Raw genomic sequence first — 25,137 nt, 5'->3', positions numbered from 1 at the left:
TGGGATTTCCCAGGCAGCAGTACTGGAGTGGGTTGCCATTTCCTTCTCCATCTCTTTGGGATCAGTTCAGTTCAGTCGCACAGTCATGTCCGACTCTTTGCGACCCCATGAATCGCAGCACGCCAGGCCTCCCTGTCCATCACCAACTCCTGGAGTTGACTCAGACTCACGTCCATCAAGTCAGTGATGCCATCTAGCCATCTCATCCTCTGTCATCCCCTTCTCCTCCTGCCCCCAATTCCTCCCAGCATCAGAGTCTTTTCCAATGAGTCAACTCTTCGCGTGAGGTGGCCAAAGTACTGGAGTTTCAGCTTTAACATCATTCCTTCCAAAGAAATCCCAGGGCTGATCTTCAGAATGGACTGGTTGGATCTCCTTGCAGTCCAAGGGACTCTCAAGAGTCTTCTCCAACACCACAGTTCAAAAGCATCAATTCTTCGGCGCTCAGCTTTCTTCACAGTCCAATTCTCACATCCATACATGGCTACTGGAAAAACCATGGCCTTGACTAGACGGACCTTTGTTAGCAAAGTAATGTCTCTGCTTTTCAATATGCTATCTAGGTTGGTCATATATTTTCTTCCAAGGAGTAAGCGTCTTTTAATTTCATGGCTGCAGTCACCATCTGCAGTGATTTTGGAGCCCCCCAAAATAAAGTCTGACACTGTTTCCACTGTTTCCCCATCTATTTCCCATGAAGTGATGGGGCCAGATGCCATGATCTTCATTTTCTGAATGTTGAGCTTTAAGCCAACTTTTTCACTCTCCTTTTTCACTTTCATCAAGAGGCTTTTTAGTTCCTCTTCACTTTTTGCTATAAGGGTGGTGTCATCTGCATATCTGAGGTTATTGATATTTTTCCCAGCAATCTTGATTCCAGCTTGTGCTTCTTCCAGCACAGCGTTTCTCGTGATGTACTCTGCATATAAGTTAAATAAGCAGGGTGACAATATACAGCCTTGACGTACTCCTTCTCCTATTTGGAACCAGTCTGTTGTTCCGTGTCCAGTTCTAACTGTTGCTTCCTGACCTGCATACAGGTTTCCCATATTAGACTATAAAAGAAAAAACTTTGACTTGACATTCATGAATAATAGTAGGAATTTTATAGAAACATTCATTTTTATAATTTTGTGGCTAAACTCAAGATGCGTAGTAGAAATAGTAAGCAGTGACTGTTCATTTATGTTCTTAGAATGTAATACTTTGTAAATACATTCAGAGTTTAAAAGTTATTCGTGCTTTGTTTTCATTATATTTTTTTAACTTTATCACAGGATATGATATGAGACAGTTTTATGTTCTGCTTTAAATAGAATGTCAGTTCTGTTCTTTGTGAATAATGTTCTGTGTTAACAGTATTAATAAATACCCTGTTCTTTTAATCTAAGATAATTCGTTGCAGCTTGGTTAGTTCTTTAATAGAACTGGAATTGTTGATATGCTCACATAATGTATGTTCTAGAGATTGCTTTTGTGGGGCGAAATGTGTCTGCATCAAGCATCGTATTGAAACCGTATTCTTGTTTGTCTCCTTTTAAGTGCATGAGTTAATTCGTGTAAAATTTTTTTTCTTCTTCCTTTTCTTGTACATAATAGTTTTTAAGTATTTAGTTTCTAAAGGCTTTCCGACCTAACAAGTTATTTTCAAGGGAAATATGCAAGTAAAAAGCCCCACAAATACAAGCAAGGAGATGACAATGGGTGACTGTGGGTTGCTGCCAGTTAGCCATATGGCACATGCTTCTGCCAGCCTAGTGGGTCATCCTTAGGTGTTTGTTAACTGCCCAGATGCTCTCCTACCTTGACATCTGACATTTCAGAGTTAAGTATGAATAACTATTTGGAAAGCTCTTTTCATATAATGGTATGTCATATATATGGAAACATGTTTGAAGAAAAGATACCTCACCCCTTTTCTTTATAAATGGTTGAGTTAAAAAATGGCCAATAGTAGGTCTGAGTGTTTCTGATGAGAACAGGAGTCCAGATATTGGGTTTCATATTTCATATTCTTGATTGTTTTATCAAAGTAATTTATTTATAGTTCTTGGATTAACCTTGCTTAAGCATTAATACGGTGTGGAGCATCATAGCATGGTAGGCTGAGAGCTCTTATCACAGTCTTTAGTCTTTCAGTCTATTTCTCCCTGATGATTTATCTTGATTTTTGCTACATAAAACCTCTTCTACTCTTTATATGAATATTAGTCATCCTTTGTAACTTGTAGGCTGCACCATCATGGGGGTGACGTTAGGGAATGTCTTTGAAAGCAGAGCATCCCATGTGAACTAAAAGCTAGAAGTTAGAAATAGGAAACATGTCTAGCAATGCATTATAAATATGACCCATCAGTGCTAGCATAGAGATATACTTTTGCTGTGATTTTTTTTTTTTCTTTCACAGATGTATGTTGGTCAGTCAGTACTCACATACTGATTGGCTGTGAATTCCAGCTATACCTAGTTATAATGATATTTTTTCTTTTTATACCTGTGGGTATTTTTCTTCCTCAGTGACTTGAAGATAAAGGTTGGGAGCAGGCACATCAATGCCCACAAGTTTGTCCTGGCGGCCCGCAGTGACAGCTGGAGTCTGGCCAGTTTGTCTTCCACCGAGGAGCTGGACCTGTCAGGTGAGCCTCTGACCGGCCGGGGACTCAAAACTCCCGGCACACGAGCACTTGGCAGAAGTTGTGATGTGTCACTTTGAAGTATTTGTGGCTTAGTGGAAGTAGAATGCTTCTCTTACGAATTGCTGGTGACCATAAACTAGTTAAATAGTGAGTCATTAGGTAGTACTTTGTGGACACTTCTGTTAAATATCTGGCTAAAAAATCATAAATATTTGAGGAACTACAGTATTCTTACTATAATTTATAAAATAAGAATATCTCTCCACATAACTTTTCATATAGTAGTATGTTATAAATATGAGAGCATATGTAGAAAAAAAATTTGTTTCCACTAAGAGAAAGTCCTGCTGCTGTTCAGCTGGTTAAAATTTAACTCTAGCTGCCAAAATACTTTTCCTGGTCTGTAAGAACTGAATTCAGAAGTAACAGTTACTGCAAAAAATAAGAATATTCATTCTTTAAAATCAAAGGATGACCAGCTGTCTTCAGAATTTAAGTGCTTTAACTGTTTAATGTTACTGTTTCTGTGGCACTTATATTTTGTAGAATTTGGGTAAATACGGTGGTTAAGTAAACTTAAAAACATCATTTTCAAAAGTTCACTTCAAAATTGCATTTTCACTTAGTATTTGCCTAACTGCTGTTACAAAAGAGCAAATTTAAAGTTTAATTCTGCTGTTAATAATCAAGAGAATTACAAGTCTCCTGTAAATGTGTTATGCTGCTGCTGCTGCTAAGTCACTTCAGTCATGTCCGACTCTGTGTGACCCCATAGGCGGCAGCCCACCAGGCACCCCCGTCCCTGGGATTCTCCAGGCAAGAACACTGGAGTGGGTTGCCATTTCCTTCTCCGATGCATGAAAGTGAAAAGTGAAAGTGAAGTCGCTCATTCATGTCTGACTCTTCGAGACCCCATGGACTGCAGCCTACCAGGCTCCTCTGTCTATGGGATTTTCCAGGCAAGAGTACTGGAGTGGGGTGCCATTGCCTTCTCTGAAATGTGTTATACTTTCATATTTTTAAAAAAATCAAAAGACTGATACCATATGGTAAGGAGCATACCCACGCATTAAGATATGAGTTACTTGCAGAAGTGATTGGCTGTATGAAAAGTCTGCTGAATTACGTCTTTGTTCAAAAAATTCGTCGCCGTGGTTTGATCCCTGCTGTAAGGTTTGCTTTGAGAAATGAGCAGCTGCAGAGTCAGAATTTTTGGTGGCTTTGGTAAATCAGGCACCTACTAAGATATCTGTGGTAGAACTTATGGCATCTTTACTTTCCTTTATAAAGTTTATCTTTGAAGGGTTCCAAGGCTTCCCTGATAGCTCAGTTGGTAAAGAATACACCTGCAGTGCAGGAGACCCTGGTTTGATTCCCAGGTCAGGAAGATCCCCTGGAGAAGGGATAGGCTACCCACTCCAGTATTCTTGGGCTTCCCTTGTGGCTCAGCTGGTAAAGAATCAGCCTGCAATGCAGGAGATTTGGGTTTGATCCCTGAGTTGGAAAGATCCCCTGGAGAAGGGAAAGGCTACCCACTCCAGTGTTCTGGCCTGGAGAATTCCATGGACTGTATAACCTATGGGGTCACAAAGAGTTGGGCATGGCTGAGTGCCTTCCACTTCACTTGAAGGGCTCCAAGGAGATGGTGGCGCCTGTGGACCTGTTCAGGTTTGTGTGTCTTGCCCAGAGTCCTGCTGAGTTGCCTGGATGGGCATAGGTGTGATTGCCTAAATTTGGGCTCACAGCAGCTGAAACTACCAAAAAAGCCTGTGTGTTACACGACACCTGGAAGCACTGCTGCCCATGGCTGCCCGCAGCTGAGGGAGGTTGGAAACAGGCTCTTGTAAACAAGTGTATAAATAGGGTAAAAGCTGTGTTTTAAATGTTGAACCGTCTCCCCACTTGTGGGGAAATCATCTTATGGATCTACTGGTGTTCTGTTTCTTCAAAATTATTCCATTAATATCACAAATGCTCAGTGGCAGGCACTTTGCAAGGTACTAGGGATATAGCAGTGAATAAAGTTAAATTCCTGTTTGTATGGTACTTACATTCTTAGATTGACATCCTAAGACTCACATTTTCGTTTGAAATTCTTTTGTAATTGGTATTTCTTAAAATTCAAAATAAGCACAACTTAATTTTTTAAATTGATTAATTTGTTTACCTTATTGTACCAGGTCTTAGTTACGGCCTACAGGATCTATAGTTGTATGTAGCATGTGGGATCTGGTTCCCTGACCGGGATCCAAACCATACCCCTTGCATTGGGAGCACAGAGTCTTAGCCACTGGACTACCAAGGAAGTCCCAGCACAACTTTAATTCTGTTAATTGTTTTAAGAATTTTAGCCCATGTTGAGAAATATAAAATAGGCATTATATACCAAGTATTTAAAAGGTATTTGGGAAAAAAAAAATAATAATAAAAGGTATTTGGACACAATGAAAATTTTCTTAAATCATACCTTGTTCAAAAAAGTAAAATGTGTGCTTGATCTGACCCAGTAACAAAGTCACAGTCACTTCTGTAAGATTCTTGCCAGAAATGCATGACCTCAATCTAATTGTGAGAAACCATCAGGTTAACCCAAGTTGAGGAACATTCCACAGAATTACTGGCAAGGTCATGAAAGATAAGACTTAGAAATTGTTTCATTTTGGAGGAGATTTAGGAGATATGATAATAAATAATAAAATTCAAGGTGGAACCCTCAATTGGATTCTGGACCATAAAAGGACATTATTGGGATAATTGGCAAAGTTTGTAAAGGTCTGTAATTGGTTAATAGTATTGTATCAGTCCTAACCACTTGGTTGTAATCATTGTGCCCTGGTTATGCAAGGTGCTGATATTAGGGGAGGATATTAGTGGAAGGTACATGGGAACTCTACACCTGTTCTATAAGTCTCACATTGTTTCAAAATGTAAAGCTTTAAAATGTATGAATTAGCGTTGTATTTCTTGATTATTTTATATATAAAGATACATTTATAAAATTATTGACTGATCAGCTGGGAAGAGAAAGGATATAAACGTTAGCGCGACATGGTACAGCAAATCTTGATGCACGATATTTACTTCTTTGGGAAGTAAAGCAGTCTGCTTCCGGCTCGGTGGTTTGTTTATAGCCTCTCTCTGTCACTTCAGCAGTAGCAGCTGACACTGAGCAGTTCCAGTGCCATAGAATAGCTGCTGTGAAGCTAAAGTTTCTTGCATGCCTCCTCCAGCAGAGATCTTATGGTTCCCTGGCATGAGTGTTTATGGTGAGTCATTCAGCTTTCCTGGAATGTGTTCTGGGTCCTGTCAAGCCGTTCCGAAACCAGAAAGCATCATCCTTCCTTTTCAGTCCAGTCAGGAAAACTGCACACTGAACACGGACCTGGGAGGTCGCCCTGTGTTGTGAAAGGAGCGTAGGGTCCCAGACTCTGTGCTCAGGCACACCCAGGTGCTCAAGCAAACTCACAGGACAGTGGTAGTTCACGTTTTCAAGAGAAATTCAGCAATATCTGTTAGATCGTGTGAGAACTCCTGGTTCTAGCTTGTTTGGTTTCAGTATTTTGTTGATATCCGTGGTAGTTTAAGATGTGTCCATGAATTATCTGATATTCCTCCCTTCCCGGGTGGATCCTGATTCCCCTCCTCTTAGGTACAGGCCGACTGAGCTTGTAAATAATAACGTGTTACTTCAGAGACTTCTTCCTTGCCCTGCCTTGTGGATTGCGCACTTTGGGACAGGTTAGCTGATGTGTCATGAGGACACTCAGATGGCCTTGTGGCCTCCTGCTAACAGCTGAGATCTGCCCCCGACCCTGAGATTATCTTAGAGCTTCAAGTGATCTGTTTTATCTGTGGTCATGTCCCCTTACTCCATCCTAACATGGCTTTTGTGTTTTTCCCTCTAATCTCTGGTTATGCTAAGATCCTGCTTTCTGTTCGAGTATACCACAACTGGAATTGCTGGGTCACATAGAATTTCTATTTTTGAGAAGCTGTTTTCCATAGGGTCTGCACCATTTTGCATGTTCCCCAGCAGTGCACTAGGGTTCCAGTTTCACCACATACTCACTCGTACTGGTTGTTTACTGTGGTTTGGTTTGTTTTGCTAGAGGTTTGAGGTGCTCTAATGTTGAATCTATAAAGATTTAGGTCTGTCACCATATTCAGAAAGCTGTTGACCATCATTTCTTAAATCCTTCTCTTCATTGGTCTCTTCTTTCCTTCCGAGACCCCAGTCACACACATACTGGACCCTTTGTTCTGATCCAGCAGGTCTGTTTGGGTGTGTCTGAGGCTTTTTTGTTTCTGTTTTTCCTCCTGACCTTTTTTTTTTTGGTCTCTTCTTCAGATAGGATAAATTCTATTAATCTATCTTCAAGTTTACTGACTTTTTGCACTTGAGCCTGCTCTTGAGCCCACTGAGTAAGTTTTTATTCCATATATTGTATTTTTCATTTCTATAATTTGTGTTTGTTCTTTGTTACAGTTTATATGCTGAGCATTTTTGTCTTTTAATTTCAGGTGTGTTTTCCTTTACCTTCTGGAGCATAGTTATATTCAATGTTTTCGGTTCTTTGATAAGTTCAATATCTGGGTCATCTTGAAGTTAGCATATTTTGGTTGTCCTTTCCCTTGAAAAATGGTCATATTTTCCAGATTTTTTCCGTAACAGATGATTTTAGATTGTGTCCTGGACATTGCCATTATGCTGAGTCGACTCTGGTCCTGTGTGCCATTCTCTGGAAAATGCTGAATCCCTTTAGGTGCAAATCACAGGTTCTGTTTCACCTTCTGTGGATAGTGGTTCAAATATCACTTCAGTTTTTTGGGTTTTTTTTTATGGCAGTTTTATTTATTTTTGGCTGTCCTGGGTCTTCGTTGCTGTGTGGGCTTTTCTCTAGCTGTGGTGAAAGGGGGCCAGTCTCTAGTCTTCTAGTCTCTAGAAGCCACTTCTCGTTGCAGAGCTCGGGCTCTAGGGCACACGGCCTCAGCAGTTTCAGCACATGGGCTCAGGAGTTGTGGCTCCCAGGCTCCAGAGCACAGGCTCAATAGTTGTGACACACAGGCTCAGTTGCTCCATGGTATGTGGGACCTTCTGGGACCAGGGATCGAACCTGTGTCTCCTGCATTGGCAGGCAGATTCTTTACCACTGAGCCACCAGGGAAGCCCCCTCACTTCGATTTTTAAAGCTGGGCTAGGACTGTTCCATCCATCAACGGTTCAGAGGCAAGGCTGAGGCCTGTGTGGCTTCGTACACAGAATTAGGAAATGTCCTTCTCTCTTTTCTCTGGAATTCTCCCCTTACCCTTCACTGCTGTTTAGGCCTCATCTTCTGGTTCATCTGGCCAGAAAGATGGTGTTCTTATTGGAATTTTAGGCATCCTTATGGTCAGGACAGCAGTGTTCCTCCTGGACAGATCTGCCCTCAGGGCAAAGCCATAAAGAGGAAAAAAATACTCGAGAATCTGATACAGTGCAATTGCTTCTTCAAGGGGTGCCTCCCAGAGCAATTCAGGTGCTTTTGTTGACTCTCGGAATCCTCTAGTAGTTGCTTTTGGCCCTCTGTTGACAGTTTTTAGTTGTAATCAGTTAAAATAGTTTGGGTTGTCACACTCCCATAACAGAACTAGACCCTCTGTTGTTTTTTGACACTGGGATTATTTAGAAGTACGATATGGGGTTTATTTTTATTTCTAAGAAGTTATATTTAAGGGTACATCCTTAAACCAACCGAAGAGGATGTTTTCACTGATGAAAGACGCAATCTGTGGGGATGGTCTAGTGGTTAGGCCTTGGTGCTTTCGCTGCTGGGGCCCTAGTTGGCGAACAAAGACCCCACAAGTCCTGAGGCACAGAACAACAACAAAAAGTATAGTCTCTAATGATTTTGAAATTTTACGAGTGAAAAACTTATGTAAGGTAGATAAAAAATAGTTGGAAACTAGAGGACAAACCAGAGTCATAGTAGGAGATTCAGAACACCTTTCTCAGGTTTGCTTTGTTTTACTATATTTATTTGCTATGTTGGCTCTTAGTTGTATGATGAAAAACGTGGCAATGGGCTTAGTTGCTCCTTGGCATATGGGGTCTTTGTTCCCCAACCAGGGATCGAACCTGTGTCCCCTACTTTGGCATGCGGATTCCTATCCAGTGTGCCACCAGAGAAGTCCTCTTTCTGAGTTTTCACAGATTGCGGATTTAAGTAACAAAGTTAATTTTCTCAGTATGCTTCATTTAATGGTTGGTTAATTGTAAAAGGATGAGTTTATTCCCATTCTTTCCAAATGTTTTGCAAAACCATTTATTTAAAGTCAGTCAAACACACAAACAAAAAAACTAGGTCACATAGAAAATTCCAAGTTATCCAAAGCATGACTACACGCATCTTGGACCACAGTGAAGTTGAAAGGTTGGGTGTGACTTTTCATCCTCACAGTCATGGATTTTTACCAGCTTGTGTCCTGGGCCTGGTGAAGGGGTGATGGCTTCTAGCAGCAGATACCACAGGCAGGATGAATGCCAGCTGGTTTCACTTCTCAGAGTCTACTCCTTTTAAAAGTAGTTTCTGGTTTATTGGGTCATCTGACTTTTATGGCCACTTGCTTAATAGATTGGGGGCAGGTAGACTGCCATCATTTGCCAGAAGATACACAGAAGCACAGATGGGCACAATAAAGGACAGGAAAGGTATGGACCTAACAGAAGCAGAAGATATTAAGAAGAGTTGGCAAGAATACACAGAAGAACTATACAACAGATATCCTCATGACCCAGATAACCACGATGGTGTGATCACTCACCTAGAGCCAGACATCCTGGAATGCAAAGTCAAGTGGGCCTGAGGAAGCATCACTACGAACAAAGCTAGTGGAGGTGATGTAATTCCAGTTGAGCTATTTCAAATCCTAAAAGATAATGCTGTGAAAGTGCTGCAGTCAATATGCCAGCAAATTTGGAAAACTCAGCAGTGGCCACAAGACTGGAAAAAAGGTCAGTTTTCATTCCAATCCCAAAGAAAGGCAACACCAAAGAATGTTCAAACTACTGCACAATTGCACTCTTCTTACACACTAGCAAAGTAATGCTCAAAATTCTCCAAGCCAGGCTTCAATAGTACGTGAACCGTGAACTTCCAGATGTTCAAGCTGGATTCAGAAGAGGCAGAGGAACCAGAGATCAAATTGCCAACATCCATTGGATCATGGAAAAAGCAAGAGAGTTCCAGAAAAACATTTACTTCTGCTTTATTGACTATGCTAAAGCCTTTGACTGTGTGGATCACAACAAACTGTGGAAAATTCTTCAAGAGATGGGAGCACCAGACCACCTGACCTGCCTCCTGAGAAATCTGTATGCAGGTCAGGAAGCAACAGTTAGAACTGGACATGAAACAACAGACTGGTTCTAATCGGGAAAGGGGTACGTCAAGGCTGCATATTGTCACCCTGCTTATTTAACTTATATGCAGAATACATCATACAAAATGCTGGGCTGGATGAAGTACAAGCTGAAATCAAGATTGCTGGGAGGAATATCAGTCACCTCAGATATGCAGATGACACCACCCTTATGGCAGAAAGTGAAGAAAAACTAAAGAGCCTCTTGATGAAATTGAAAGAGGAGAGTGAAAAAGTTGGCTTAAAACTCAACATTCAGAAAACTAGGATCATGGCATCCAGTCCCATCATTTCATGGCAAAGAGATGTGGAAACAATGAAAACAGGGACAGGCTTTATTTGGGGGCTCCAAAATCAATGCAGTTGATGACTGCAGCCATGAAATTAAAAGACGGTTGCTCCTTGGAAGGAAAGCTATGATCAACCTAGACAGCATATTAAAAATCAGAGACATTACTTTGCCAACAAAGGTCCATCTAGTCAAGGCTATGGTTTTTCCAATAGTCATGTATGGCTGTGAGAGTTGGACTATGAAGAAAGCTGAGCACCGAAGAACTGATGCTTTGGAACTGTGGTATTGGAGAAGACTCTTGAGAGTCCCTTGGACTGCAAGGAGATCCAACCAGTCCATCCTAAAGGAAATCAGTCCTGAATATTCATTGGAAGGACTGATGTTGATGCTGAAACTGCAATACTTTGGCCACCTAATGCGAAGAACTGACTCATTGGAAAAGACTCTGATGCTGGGAAAGATTGAAGGCGGGAGGAAAAGGGGATGACAGAGGATGAGATGGTTGGATGGCATCACTGACTCAATGGACACGAATTTGCGTAAGCTCTGGGAATTGGTGATGGACAGGGAGGCCTGGCGTGCTGCAGTCTCTGGGGTCACAGAGTCAGACACGACTGAGTGACTGAACTGACTGACACAGAAGCACCTAACCTCCTCCTGATGCATTGTTCTCTGCCCACTGCTTAGTATGAGACTCAGAGTGGATCACTTCTCAGTTTATTGTTTGGAGATTAAGGGATGAATCACGGCAGGAGTGGGAAAGTTTGGTAATCACTTGAATCTTATTTGAAGATTTTTATTCAAATCTTTATTTGAAATTTTGAGGGTTATAGGGCATCTCTGCTGATGTCATTTTTTAGAAACTGTTTTTAAAAACTGTTCAGATTTGGGTTTATTCATCATACGAGTTCGTTGGTTTGGACAATTTGGGTAGGGTTATTAAAGGAAACCAAGTGAAATTTTAAAATAAAATTAAAGAAACCACCACAGAGAAGATGTTTGACAGTGGTGGTGTTGTGATGCCCTCATTGTTAGGAATAAGTTATCTTCCCAACATAAGGCTGAATGAACCGAGTTGTGGTATATGGACAGACCTCGGAGAGATTTTGGGTTCAATTCCAGTCCACAGCTGTAAAGAGCAAAACTCGTAATAGTGTGACATGTGAATTTTTTGTTTTCCCAGTACATATGAATGTTATGTTTACACTATATTGCAGCCTATTAAGTGTGTATTTTGTAACACAGGGTTGCTCAGTTCAGTTCAGTTCAGTTGCTCAGTCGTGTCCGACTCTGCGATCCCATGAATCGCAGCACGCCAGGCCTCCCTGTCCATCACCAACTCCCGGAGTTGACTCAGACTCACGTCCGTCGAGTCAGTGATGCCATCCAGCCATCTCATCCTCTGTCGTCCCCTTCTCCTCCTGCCCCCAATCCCTCCCAGCATCAGAGTCTTTTCCAGTGAGTCAACTCTTTGCATGAGGTGGCCAAAGTACTGGAGTTTCAGCTTCAGCATCATTCCTTCCAAAGAAATCCCAGGGCTGATCTCCTCCAGAATGGACTGGTTGGATCTCCTTGCAGTCCAAGGGACTCTCAAGAGCCTTCTCCAACACCACAGTTCAAAAGCATCAATTCTTCGTCGCTCAGCCTTCTTCACAATCCAACTCTCACATCCATATAGGGTTGCTATAACCCTTCAATTTGTGGAGAAAAAACACAATACCTGTAAAGTGCAGTGAAGTGAAAGGTTTGCCTGGACAGATGTGGTACAGAGGCCCAGAAAAAGAATGTAAACTCTTTGTCATATATTTAAAATATTTTCCTCCAGCTTATTTGACTTACATCTTTAATAGGTTCATTTCCCCCATGTACTGCCCCTTGCAAAACTTTTAACACTTTTCTGGAATCAGATGGTACCCAGAATGCTTAATTACCCTTTTTAATGGCTGTGTGGTATTTCTTTGAGCTGGGTCTACCACAGTTTTCTCTGTAGCCTTAGCTTTTAGGGGTCCTCGGGAGGGCCTGACTATGTCATCTGTGTTTTGTCTTCAAAGTTTTTATGCTTTCTTTCTTTAACCAGATGCTAACCCTGAGGTGACAATGACAATGCTTCGCTGGATCTATACGGATGAGTTGGAGTTCAAAGAAGACGATGTGTTCCTGACTGAGCTGATGAAACTAGCTAATCGGTTTCAGCTACAGCTCCTTAGGGAGAGGCAAGTCACAGCAGATACAGTCAAGCACCTCAGATGGTGGTGGCTGAGCTTTAATTATGCCAAGCTCTGGGAAAACAGCTGCTTCTGCTAATGTAAATAACTTTTGCAAGGTGTTCTTTTAAAGGCAATAGTCGGGAGAGAATTTTGTCTCCCTTGCTTTTTGTTGTCTTGTAAGCTAAATTTTGCTGACGCTTTTGGGTCTTCTCTCTTCTTTCACTGATTTACTACCTGTGATTACATAGATGTGTGAACTGATGAAGCGAATGTGAAATAATATAATCCAGTGTTCAACCCCTCAACTTTCCCTCCTATATCATTTCCTTTCACTTCTACTTTCTGCCTGCTTGGAAGTTCTTCTGACCTTGGAAGAAGGTCATATTCTCTTGTTAGAAACACATTAATGACTAAATTAGTACATGAGAATCTGTCTCAGTAAATTTCATAGTGTTTCTGAGATCTCACTTCATTCGTTACTGCTTTTTAGGTTCCAAGGAGACAGCTTGCTGTGTTTTTTATATTGCACTTTCTCTGTTGCTCTCCTAACTTGGTCTTTATAAACTACAGAACACAGCGAGAACAGTGTTCACCAGGTGATAGCAGACAAAATGCTCTTATATTTTGTTGGTGATTTAGCCCTTGGAAGTCAGCTTGTTAGAAGGAGTGCTTTTTACATCACTTAGTGGTCTCTTGTTTCTGTGTGTGGAGGAATGGCGTTTCTCCTAGGAGGGTGGAGGGATAGCATTCCCTCTGTTGTGTTGCCCTCAGCATCAAGAGGGCTTCCCAGGTGGTTCAGTGGTAAAGAATCCACCTGCCAATCAGGAGACTCAGGTTTGATCCTTGGGTCTAGAAGATCCCCTGGAGAAGGAAATAGCAACCCACTCCAGTATTCTTGCCTGGGAAATCCCATGGACAGAGAAACTGGCGGGCTACAGTCCATGGGGTCGCAAAGAGTCAGACATGACGTAGCAACTAAATAGCCACAGCAGCAGAGTCAAGAGAGACCTGGCTACCTAGAGCCGCTTGTTCTGTTTTCATTGAGGCTGGCTGTTTCCCCTGAGATAGCCCACTGTGCCCCACATGAGTCAGTACACAGGATACTCCTAATTATCTGTGATTGATGTGGGCTTGAGGGCATATTAATACCTAAATCCAATAACCTAAAAACCAAACCAGGTCTAGGATTTGTAGATACGTATAGTCTTAGGTTAGCCAGGATAGCTTTACTGTAAAGGTCTTTCTTTGGGTGAGTTTTTGAATCATCTCAGAGTGAAATCAGAGCATGATTTTAATTAGATTGAATGTGATTGATATCTGCACTGCTCCCCCCGGCCCCGCCCCGATTTCCTGAGCTTTCTCAGATTGATTTTCTTGCTTATAAATTGAATCGCTTTGATAAAAGTGCCCTGCAGTTCAGAGTAGTTTAGATAGCTGTAATCTGTGTAATGGATTCTTTAATTAAAGTGTTTATTGTTTATTAACTGATTAGGCTTCATAACTATCAACATTACCAGATGCTCAGTGTTTTATTATTGGATGTGGGTTTATCTGTCAAGGCTTTGTTAAGAGACCCAGCCATGGAGTCAAATGTCGGCTTTTGAACGAGCACAGAGTGCCCACTGCTGTTGGCAGAAGGAATTACACATTTGAAATAGTAAGTGAAAGGGCTCTGACACATGGATGTGTGCAGTTAAATGTGAAGCAGGTGTTGCTGGTGTTTATATCATGTAGGGATCTTGGTTTGGGAATGCGGTCACCAGGTTGATGAAAAGGGAAAAGGAAGTTTTGGGTGTAAGCATTATCAGGAAAATACTCTTAAAAAAGAGATAATTAATAGTGTATGCTAACAACTGACAGTTTAAATAATTTTTTTTTTCTCCTGATTATTAGCTACATGTTCAGTGTGTGGTATTTAGGAAGTATAGAATTATACAAATAACAAAAGTAAATCATCTGTGATTTAACTACCGTTAACCTTTTATTGTTTATCCTTTCAGCAATTTTTCTGCCTTATATTCAGAGGCACAGATGACACAAAACTGGACAGGAGTTTGTGGGCCGCTTACTCATACACTCGACTTTAAGAATGAGGTGCACTGTGTTGTGCATCTGTATTTTTTTATACTCTAAAATGAAAACCATGTATTAACAGCAACAAAAATCCCTTTAGAGAAAAGTCAGTGTGCCTTGCTGCTTTTCAAAGAGAAGATGTGAACTGAGAATCTGAATTTTTAAATATGATTACATCTTCTTCAGTTGTTTAAGTCATGCCAGTGACTATTTATAGGCTATCCACATTGTGAATGGCACTCTGGGGATCCCAGAGTTTAGTGAAAATGAAGTGTTGCCAGTTGTAACAAAACATCTGTCCTCATGAAGCATCGAGTGTCTTGGTGCAGCGTCTCTTGGTGGTAGTAAGGAAGAGAATGGCATTTTCACACTCAGCATTTGTCTGTAAAAATGCTTTGTGAGGTGCTCTGCATATGAGTCAGTACTCCCTGAGATCATACCATGTTTTAGGACATTAGGATATTTGTCAGTGTAAAAGTGGTAGAAGTTTCACGTATCCGAAAAGAGGACATTTCTCCTGGAATGCTCTGATTTCACAGCCAGGATCAGAATGACTGCATCAGCCATTGCAGCCAGCATGCTAGAGTTTGGGGAGACTAGTGTGCAGACAGCAGAGGCCCCGAGAAGTAGAGCATCCTTGCTCATTATTGTAGTGACTTACTTAGATATGGTGCCAATTTGATTTAAAAGTGCCCTGGGGAGGTGCTTTACACCAAGCTATGTTGCTTAAAAACAGAGTACATAAGCACAGGTCTTGGAATTGAATGAGTGTGTGCATTTACTGCTAGGTGGAGAAATGGCTGCAAGGTTATTCTTGCTCCTGGCTGAAGTCTCATTTGTGAGGTTTAGAAAATTGTTCCTCCTCCTTCTCAGGTCTTTCTCGTGACTTTCCTCCTTTCTTCCCCCATCTTCCCCTGTCCTCTTGATATTCAAACCTCACCTGTTAAAGTTGGGAGTTATTTGTTAGCCAGTTATTCTTATTTATAGTAGGACTGAATCTCTTTTATATTAGTTATTAAATTATGCATCTTCCTTGAGGAAGACCTCAACTAGTAAGCGAGCATACCTCAGACTGTGCAAATTGTACATGGTTTTCCTTTATCTTGAAAAACACTCATAGATCCTCTGAACCTCTGAAAGAGAGCATTATCCTTATTTCACAGAGGAGAGGGGGGCACAGGAAGCCCGTGTAGTTGGGCCCCTCAAATGCAGTGGACCTCAGCTTTGGTCTTTCTTACTTACCTGATGATTCACTTTGTGTCCATCACTACCTTCCCTTGTGAAGAGAACTTGGTTTTGTGGGCACTGTGAGACAGAGGCAGCAGTGGGGTGTCGGGGTATTCCCTGAGACCACATGAGGCCTCTTGACTTGTAGGGAGATGTGCAGGCAAGGGAGGTGGGAGGACGACTATGTCACCGCCTCCTTCCTCCCAGGCCCGGTGCTGTGGAGGCTCACCAAGGTTTTTGGGAATCCTAGGGTAGTGGAAACTTGGGGCTTCCCTGTTCTGCATCTTGTAGTCTAGGATGTGTGCCTGCTTTGTGGTACTAGAGACCTATGTGCAGCCGTGTCTTCCCTGACCTAGTTGGGGCTCTCTTATTAATGATTCTCAGAATCTTGTTATTATTGTTACTGTTACCAGGCTCTGTGGGACACCATTGTCGCCAATTCTTCTCTATCTTGGTGTTCTGTAGTTTGTCTCTTAACTCAGTTGTTTCTGTACATGATAGATTTTTAAAGTGGGCTTTCTAAAGTCAGCTTTATTGAGTTATGATTCACATACCATATAGATCACCATATGGGAAGACTTTTAAGGAGGTTTTCATTTTGAGGCATGGAGCCTCATATTTGAAGCTATTTCTAAGCCACACTTGTGGCATGATAGAGTTGTGCTAGTGGGAACTGCAAGTGTGTCCCATACAATTAAATACTGAAGGACTGAATTTGATGCATTTCATGTTTGACATTCCTCGCCTGTGTGTATGATCAGTGAGTTTCATGTGGTTACTTTGAAGGCAGTTGGGGTGCTATGCTTAACATGTTTATTTAAAGATTATTTGGATTCTGACCAGAATGAGCAATACAGTAATGAAATTCTGGTACTTAGAGTAATTCAGCTACAGTTTATTCATAGCTGCATTGCTTAAACCTTACACTTTGTTGTTATTGGACATGGCCAGCCAGTACACGGATTGTTGCTTTGGTTTGTTCATTTATGAATGTGTTGATTCTAACAATCCTGTTGATCACTGATACTCTCTCGTAGATGTGAGAAGGGTGTGATGTCTCTGGTGAACGTCAGGAACTGTATTCGCTTCTATCAGACTGCAGAGGAGCTGAATGCCAGCACATTGATGAACTACTGTGCAGAAATTATTGCAAGTCACTGGGTGAGTGTGAGGCTGAGGAGTGTGGGGAAAAAGCGCCTTTGCTGGAAGTCAGGAGACCAGGGCGTGGGACCTGGTTCCACAGCAAGTTACCTCTCTGGCCCCTTGTTGCCTTTTATAACAAAACTGTAGGCTAAGTAGTTGCGTTAGATGATCTGTGAGATTCTTTTTGGCTCTAAAAGCCTCCTAGTTCTGATTTCGGAGTCGAGGGGCAGAAGTTAGCCCAGGCCAAGAAGCAGGCTTGGAACGAAGGGACACACGCCTCCCTCGTCCTCCATCTGCAGGAGCCGTGGCCGAGCCTCACAAGCAGGTGCTGCTGTGGGGCCAGCAGGCCTGTGTGCTCAGCAGCGCCCCATCTGGGCTTTCTCTGCCTTCTCGGTGTCTGGAGGGCATTGTTAAATTAGATCTGCTCCCTTAGGTAGCTTTCATCATAAAGAAGAGGTTTTGCAGTTCTTGGTTGTCTGTTTTGCATCTTTTAAGAAAATCATGGCTAGTGCTGTTTTATAACCTAGTTTCTGCAAATTGTTTGGTATTCAGAAACACTATGAGAAAAAGTGTTTTAACTGGATTTTGAAGAATTGAAACAGGAACCTTTCTGCTAAAATAGGTAGAGATTTAGAGATCTGCAACAGTAGAAACTGATAATTGTGGAAGTTCTGATTAATTCTGTTACCGTCTTTGTGGGGCTGAGGGGGGAGGATCTGCTCTCACGTAGAGGGCTCCCTGTGGCTGTGTCCTGTGGGGTGTCAGTGTCACTCATGCTGCTGTGGTGAAGAGTCCACGCCTGGGAGTGGGGGTGGGGATGGGGAATGGGGTGGGCTCTTGGCTCCAGATCCCCGCTCAGCTGTTCACTCTCTGTGTGAACCTGGGCAAGTTAATCAGCCTCTTTTTGCTTTACTTTCATCATCTGGGAATGGGGTACCTAATAAGAGTACCTACCTCAGGGTTTTTGTGAGAATTCAATGAGTTGGGAAATGTTAAAGTAGGGCCAGACACTTTCCAAGTGCTTCCTAAGAAATGTACGTAGTCATTATTGTTGATATGTTGAATCTGTTCTGCTTTTCACTGTCTTTTTAATCCACAGGATGACTTACGGAAAGAGGACTTCAGCAGCATGAGTGCTCAGTTATTATATAAAATGATCAAGTCCAAGACCGAGTACCCATTACATAAAGCTATCAAAGTAGAGAGAGAAGACGTGGTCTTTCTTTATCTAATTGAAATGGACTCACAGGTACTCTGCCTTTTCCCCAAACTGCACTGTACCTGTTCTTCTCTATAATGCTTCTCACTTCCTCTGAGCCATTCCTGGTCTTTTATGCACATGTTTCTACCAGTGGTTTGTTCGAAGCCACCTGAGCTTTTCCCCTCATACTTCTTAACATTCTTCCACCCTCTGTCCATCACCCACTTCCAAAGATACTTCCACATTTTTAGGTTGTCATTTCAGCAGTACTTAACTTTCAGGTACTGATACCTGTTTTAGTTTCTCTTTTGCCGCTGTTAGAAATTACCACAAAAATAAATAAACACACACACACAAAAATTACCACCAACTGGAATTTCCCTGGTGGCCAAGTGACTTAAGATTCTGCTCCCAATGGGGCTTGGGTTCGATCTCTGGTCAGGGAATTAGATCCCACATGCCAAACTAAGAGTCTGCATGCCACAACTGAAGATCCTGTGTACCACAACTAAGACACAGAGCAGCCAAATGAATAAATAAATATTTTTGGAAAATTTACTGCAAACCCAGTGGCTTAGAGCAATGCAAATTTATTATCTTGTGGTTTTATAGGTTGGAAGTCCGTTTGTTAGCAGGCTGTGTTCCTTTCTGGTGGCTCTAGGGAAGCGTGCTTGCTTGGGTTGTTGGCAGAACTCAGTTTCTGGTAACTGTAGAACCAGCATGCACATTTTCTTCCTGGCTGCAAGCTGAGTCAGGGCCATTCTCAGCTTCCAGCGGCCAGCACGTTCCTTCACCCAGGGCCCCTTTCCTCCCTCTTGAAAGCCAACATGTCGGATCTGGTCTTTCTCATGTCACATCTGTCTGATCTACTCTTCTGCTTCCCTCTTTCGCTTTTAAGGACTCACGTGAGTAGATAGATTGGGCCCTCCTTGCAGGTCTGGGGTCCTCTCCCCATTACAGGGTTGTTAACCTTAATCATATGCAGAGAGCCTTTCATTATGTGAGGTGACATAGTCACGGGTTCTAGGGATTAGGACATGGACATATTTGGAAACGGTCCTTCTGCTTACTGCACTGCCTCAGGGGAAATGGAGCTGCTCTAAACAGGTGTCTGTCGTGTGTTTTATCCTGGGTATCCAGAATCAGGGGAGACCTTAAACTGCCAGGAGGAATGAGGTAGTTAAGCCGCAGTCTTTCATGAAGATGCGAGCTGGGCCCCATCAGGCTGTCTGACCCTCCATCCTGGCACTTGTGTTCCTGCAGCATCATCTGCATGTCCCTCTTGTGTCATCTTCCATGGTGTTTGCACCTGCTCTGTGATCCCTGCTAGTCCTGGGCTCCCGGAAAGGCATGTGCCCTGAGGAGGCCCAAGAGAAGTTTGTGAATTCAGTTGAATTTGGAGAGTAAGCTGTAGTAAGTTATAGGACTAAAATCTGATATTGTATGAGATGATACTGATGAATCAAGGCCCGAGATTCAGTTGTCTTCTCTACTGACTGTGTGCTGATGTAGGAATTTCTCTATGCAGCTCCCCGGGAAACTGAATGAGTTGGATCATAACGGAGACCTTGCATTAGATCTAGCCCTTTCCCGACGTCTGGAGAGTATCGCCACCACGCTGGTTAATCACAAAGCTGACGTGGACATGGTGGACAAGAACGGCTGGAGCTTGTTGCATAAAGGAATCCAAAGAGGTAGGAAGAAGTGTATTTTATGTTTTTCTCTGCGGGCAGTTTTACTTTTAGCCAAGTAAGTTTCAAAGACTCTCTGACCCTGTTCCATAGACTCTCAAAGCCTTCTCGAGTCTGTACTTGGCAGGCAGCAAACAGAATTTGTGATCAGTGGGTCACAGGAGAGACTGAAGAGCTGTTGTCTCATGCCTTGTTGGTTAGGCTCTTCAGAGTGTCATTAGGACCCCTAGAAGAAGATTAGAGAGATGGTACTTACAGAAAAAAAGCATCTTTTACTTGTAAGCAGTCAATGTGTTACTTGCTCGTCCAATATACTACTTTCTTCAGAAATTGTGCCAGGAAGACTTTACCGGTATCAGTTACTGCAGAGAAGGAAAGTTCCAGGAACACGAATATTAAAACCTATTCTGGGATTCAGAATATTCACTTCTACAAACTGGATTTCTCATCTAGCATGGCAAAGTGATAACATTTCATTTTGTTCTAGGAAAGTTATTTGAAATTATAGATCTTTTTGAGTACATTGTCATTAATAGTGGGAAGTTATGTAAGTGGCAGAATTACAATCAAAGCATTTTCATCTTACTGAATTAAAGGGGGAAAAGTACCAGTCTTTCCCATGGCCTTAATTCTTAAGTCCCAAATGGATCTGCCTGACTCTATTTTGCAGTAGTCTTTTTCTTTTTTTTGGCCCTGCTACACAGCATGTGGAATCTTGGTTCCCCAACCAGGGATCAAACTCACAGCCCTTGCATTGGCAGCACAGAGTCTTACCACTGGACTGCCCGGGAAGCCCCTGCCGGAGTCATTTTTTTGGACAGAAAGTAAGAAGCCATATAGGGGTAGAGTTCCAATATGGCCTGAAAGCTGTCAGATGACTCAGAGCCTTCATTTTATAGAGGGATGGATGACTTGATTCAAGTACTTGGCCATGGCCACATTTTGTTTACATGTGGACATCAAAATCAGGACACACTGGTTTCGCCACATCTTAATAATGTGTATTTAACCTTCCAGTTGTGCATTACTATTGTGTTATTATCTCTGCTGAGCTTTTGCTGTTCACAAGTTGCTCCTAGCTGGTGGGGGTGTTGTTATTTCAAATATGGTCCTGTTGCAGCTGTGGCTTTGCCCTTTTTGGGCAAGTTTTAATATAAATCTCCCTCTGAGTCATGTGTTAGAGTGTTAAGCCTGCTGGCTGATGAAGAGGAAAATTTTGTTCATCATTGAGAAGGAAATCCTTAGAGTATGTGAGTGTCAAGAGCAGATGCCTTTTTCCCAAGCATCCCGCTGCACTGCACAGAGCCGCTGGGTGCTTAACACTGAGTGTGTGTGCAGTGGGAAAAGTTTCCACTGCATCGGGAACTATTCTTTCCCATACTGTTCAGTGTCTGAGATGTTTATTTTGGAAACAGATACACTTGTTACTAAAAAAACAATCTCAGATCATGTATCAGAATTTCCTCTTAGGGACTTAAATTCTTATGTGTGATGAAAAAACATCTTTGATGAGTTATTAAATATTTTGATGATTGCTTGGTTACAAGAATTGCCAAGAATTGGTGATGCATTTTTGATGCTTATTTTCAGATGATTCAGTCTTCCTCTGACTTTATGAGTTGCTTGCAAGCATGGGGGTTGCAGTGTGGGCATAATAAGCTTGATTGTTGCTCAGTTGGCAGAGTGTGGCATGGTGTGGAGGACAGAGTGCTGGCGTTGGAGCCTGAGGTACCACAGTTTGAATCCTGGCTTGTCCACTTACTCTGTGGTCTTAGACAAATCACATAAGTGTTCCTGAGTCTCCTTTCCTCACCTGTAGTGAGAATTATTTCGCTTTACTGGTTGTTGGGAGACTGTGAAACAGTAACACATTCAACCCAGTGACTGCCATGTGGTAGGCTCTTCCCTTGCCCTGTGTGAAATGCCATCACCAACTTCATTTACTGTAAGGATCTTTTTTCACTTTTCTTCTTCAGCTTGAGCTGTCAGTCTGTTGACCTGCCCACATGACTGAATTGAGTAATATACTTAAAATTTGACTGTTAACCTTACTTTAAGTTTATTATCATATAAGTGAAGCTCTTTAATACATGAGATTTTGGTCTGGTTGTGGGCACACATTAGAATCTCTCACCAGAAGACTCAGTGATCATCCTAATAACCAAGTGTACTGATCAGTTTATATCAAGAATGTGTCTGTAAAAGAGGGAGATTGTTATAAAAAAGAAAAAAGAATGAGTCTGTGAGTGAGCCTAGAGGATGTTCATGTGACCAGAGAGATGCTATCTCCTTTGATAAACTGGATCTGGTTTTTGACAGCAGAAAAACTTTTAGATGGGGGATGCCTATACCAGACTTTCAACCTATAAAACTGCCAGATAATAAGTTTGTATTGCTTTAAGCCACTGGATTTAATTTAATGAAATTTAATTATTTAATGAAAGTTAGTGCCTGGTCCCTGAATGAAACTTCAGTTAGAGAGCTTCATTGAAAGAAAAATTGCGTGTGGATTTTTTTAAAAACATTAACCGCATTGTTAGGAATATTTTTATATGGACAAGTCATTATAGTAATGCCTCATTTCCTTCCTTGGCAGTGTTGAGGAGTGAAGTGATGAAGTAACCAGAACTGTTAAGCACCAAGCAATTTTTTTCTTAACGATTTTCTGAAAGAAACTGTTCTAAAATGTATTAGAAGTTTTCTTACTGTCAGAAAACTTTATAAATGGTGCTTTGGGCATTTTCTGTTCCCTCCCTTTGTTCTGCTTTTTTGATGTCAGTTGTCTGTTTCCTCTAGGTTTTATATCCATGGGCTGACTTTCTGTTAATGCAAAACAGTGTCAATTTTCAGTTTCCAATAACTCCTAAATAATTCTTTGTGTGGGGTGCATATATTGTATGTATGTATATATGGATAAGGGCTTCACTGGTGGCTCAGAGGATAGAGCATCTGCCAGCAATGTGGGAGACCCAGGTTCGATCCCTGGGTCAGGAAGATCCCCTGGAGCAGGAAATGGCAACCCACTCCAGTACTCTTGCCTGGAAAATCCCATGAATGGAGAAGTCTGGTAGGCTATAGTTCATGGGGTCCCAAAGAGCCGGACACAACTGAGCAACTTCATTTTCATATATGTATAAACTTTTTAAAAAAATTTTGGCTCCTATTCATAGAATAAATCTAATGTAAAAACTATGTTTCTTTTTAAAAGGGCTTAAGATATATAAAAAAATTTATCATGCCATCCACCTGAATCCGGTCATTGATGCTGTACCCTTTTCTGTATGCAGTCTTGCCCCAGTTTGTCCTCTGTGTGTATAGTGTATTGTAAGTGGTATTTTAAGTGTTTCATTGACACACCTTACTTTAGCTTTACTGTCTGTTAACTATTTAGTTTGGAATATATGCCAAGCTTAAAGGTAAACCATATTTCACCTCTCCTCCAGTACATTATATATCAGGGTTGTCATTTTAAGGCTCTGTGTCCTCATAATTCTAAATTTTCTTTCCACTTTCAGAATGTAGGTAGCTTTTTCTAAGATACTTGATTCTATTGCTGATGTATTGTTTCTATATATTCTCTTCTAGACTGAATCTTTGTGGGATTTGTCCATATTACAGATGAGAACCCCAAAACATCTATGTGCATATGGACAGCAAAGGGCGACCAGCCTAGTCCCCAGATATACATGTTACCTGTTGCTTTCAGAGCTTTCAGAGCTCTACCGACATCTTTTTGTAAAGAAATCTAAGCTTTGGTCCTTTGCACACAATTCTGGTAAAGATTATATTTTCCCCTGCCCTCCCCAAGAAAAGAATCAGGCACAAATGAAAATATTTCAGAACGGGCTGGTTAGAGAACTCTTCAGTTACCCAAGATCATAACTGATTGGAATTGGAGCCATTCAGTTAAAGTGGAACCTTATAGCCTCAACTTGTTAATCCATTTTCCTCCCAAACATTTCCCTGATGTCTGTTACATATAAGACAGTGGATGGATACAAAAATAAATCAGGGTTTGCCTGGTGGCTTCGTGGTAAAGAATCCACCTGCCAGTGTAGGAGACACAGGTTTGATCCCTCATCTGGAAAGATCCTGTGTGCTGCAGAGCGGCTAAACCCACACATCACAACTATTGAGCCTGAGCTCTAGAGCCTGGGAGCCGCAGCTGCTCAGCCCATGTGCTGCACCTGCTGAAGCCTGCATGCCCTGGAGCCAATGCTTTACAACAAGAGAAGCCACTGCAATGAGAAACCCAAGCGTTGCTCACCACAACTAGAGAAAAGCCCACACAGTAATGAAGACCCAGCATAGCCAAAAAAAGTTTTTTAAAAACTATAAAAAAAGAAAGGAAATCAGACCCGGTCCTACCAGAATACATGGGGCCTGTGGTAGCCTAGCCGCCCTCACTGCCAGAGCTTACACACTCCAGCAGCAAGGTAGTCCCTTGGAAGAAGGAATAGAGTGGGTGAGAAATTCCAGTTGATTTTGAAATTCCATGTTTAAGAAGACTAGATAAAACTCATATTATTCAGATGCAAATGAGCACAGGAATCCAGATAACAGACTTGAGAGCTTGGCCACTCCTGAAATCCTAACCCCCTTCTCAATGTTCAGAGCACAAAAGTGTGGCTGAAGAAGATGAAATGATATTGCAAGATAGAAAACTTCTCATAAATGCCTTTATGAGAGCCATTGCAAGTATAACAGGTTAAAGGCAAGCAGGTACTGCTTAGGGACAGACTGTGATCAGAAATGAGGGAGGGAGGTAAATTGTGTTGGGGAGGAATCTTTGGAACTCTTTATGAGAGTTGATGACCAGAAGAATTTGAAGGATAGAAGCCTGGTATACTTAAGATTGTAATGTGATACTGTAGCGAGGGGTTGGGACGGATGATAGCAGGCAGTCAGTGGCTGAATTTGAGTATGTTAAGTCCACGATCTCAATGATGAGATGTTCTCTGTCTACACTTACTGACCAGTACCTTTGAGGAAGCACTGGTCAGAATAGCTCAGCCCGACTGTTGTCATCTGTGACCATTTCTTCTCTTGTTTACTTTCAAGGAGATCTCTTTGCTGCCACTTTCCTCATTAAGAATGGGGCCTTGGTCAATGCTGCCACATTGGGTGCCCAGGAGACACCATTGCACCTCGTTGCATCGTACAATTCAAAGAAACATTCGGCAGCTGTGATGTCTGAGATGGCACAGCTCACAGAGGCCCTCCTGCAGGCTGGCGCGAACCCCAACATGCAGGACAGCAAGGGCAGGTA

The 25,137-nt window shown here is 42.0% G+C and overlaps 1 protein-coding gene across 2 annotated transcripts in view; it reads left to right on the top strand.

Moving 5' to 3' along the window:
• ANKFY1 (ankyrin repeat and FYVE domain containing 1) overlaps positions 1-25,137 on the top strand; it is a 69,615-nt gene that overhangs the window by 18,773 nt on the left and 25,705 nt on the right. For both annotated transcript variants that reach the window (XR_011467919.1, XM_005906671.3), the window contains exons 3-8: positions 2,518-2,636; positions 12,404-12,539; positions 16,871-16,994; positions 18,076-18,225; positions 19,706-19,871; positions 24,930-25,134. Coding sequence is in view for 1 of the 2 variants with exons in the window: in XM_005906671.3 (XP_005906733.2) it covers positions 2,518-2,636; positions 12,404-12,539; positions 16,871-16,994; positions 18,076-18,225; positions 19,706-19,871; positions 24,930-25,134 (900 nt within the window). In the remaining variant the exon portion in view is untranslated. The remainder of the gene's footprint in view (positions 1-2,517; positions 2,637-12,403; positions 12,540-16,870; positions 16,995-18,075; positions 18,226-19,705; positions 19,872-24,929; positions 25,135-25,137) is intronic.

Source organism: Bos mutus, chromosome 19 (assembly GCF_027580195.1).
Source record: "Bos mutus isolate GX-2022 chromosome 19, NWIPB_WYAK_1.1, whole genome shotgun sequence".
In the NCBI taxonomy this organism is placed as follows: domain Eukaryota; kingdom Metazoa; phylum Chordata; class Mammalia; order Artiodactyla; family Bovidae; genus Bos; species Bos mutus.
The sequence above is the reverse complement of the archived record's forward strand: the minus strand, read 5'-3'. Positions and strand labels throughout refer to the sequence as shown.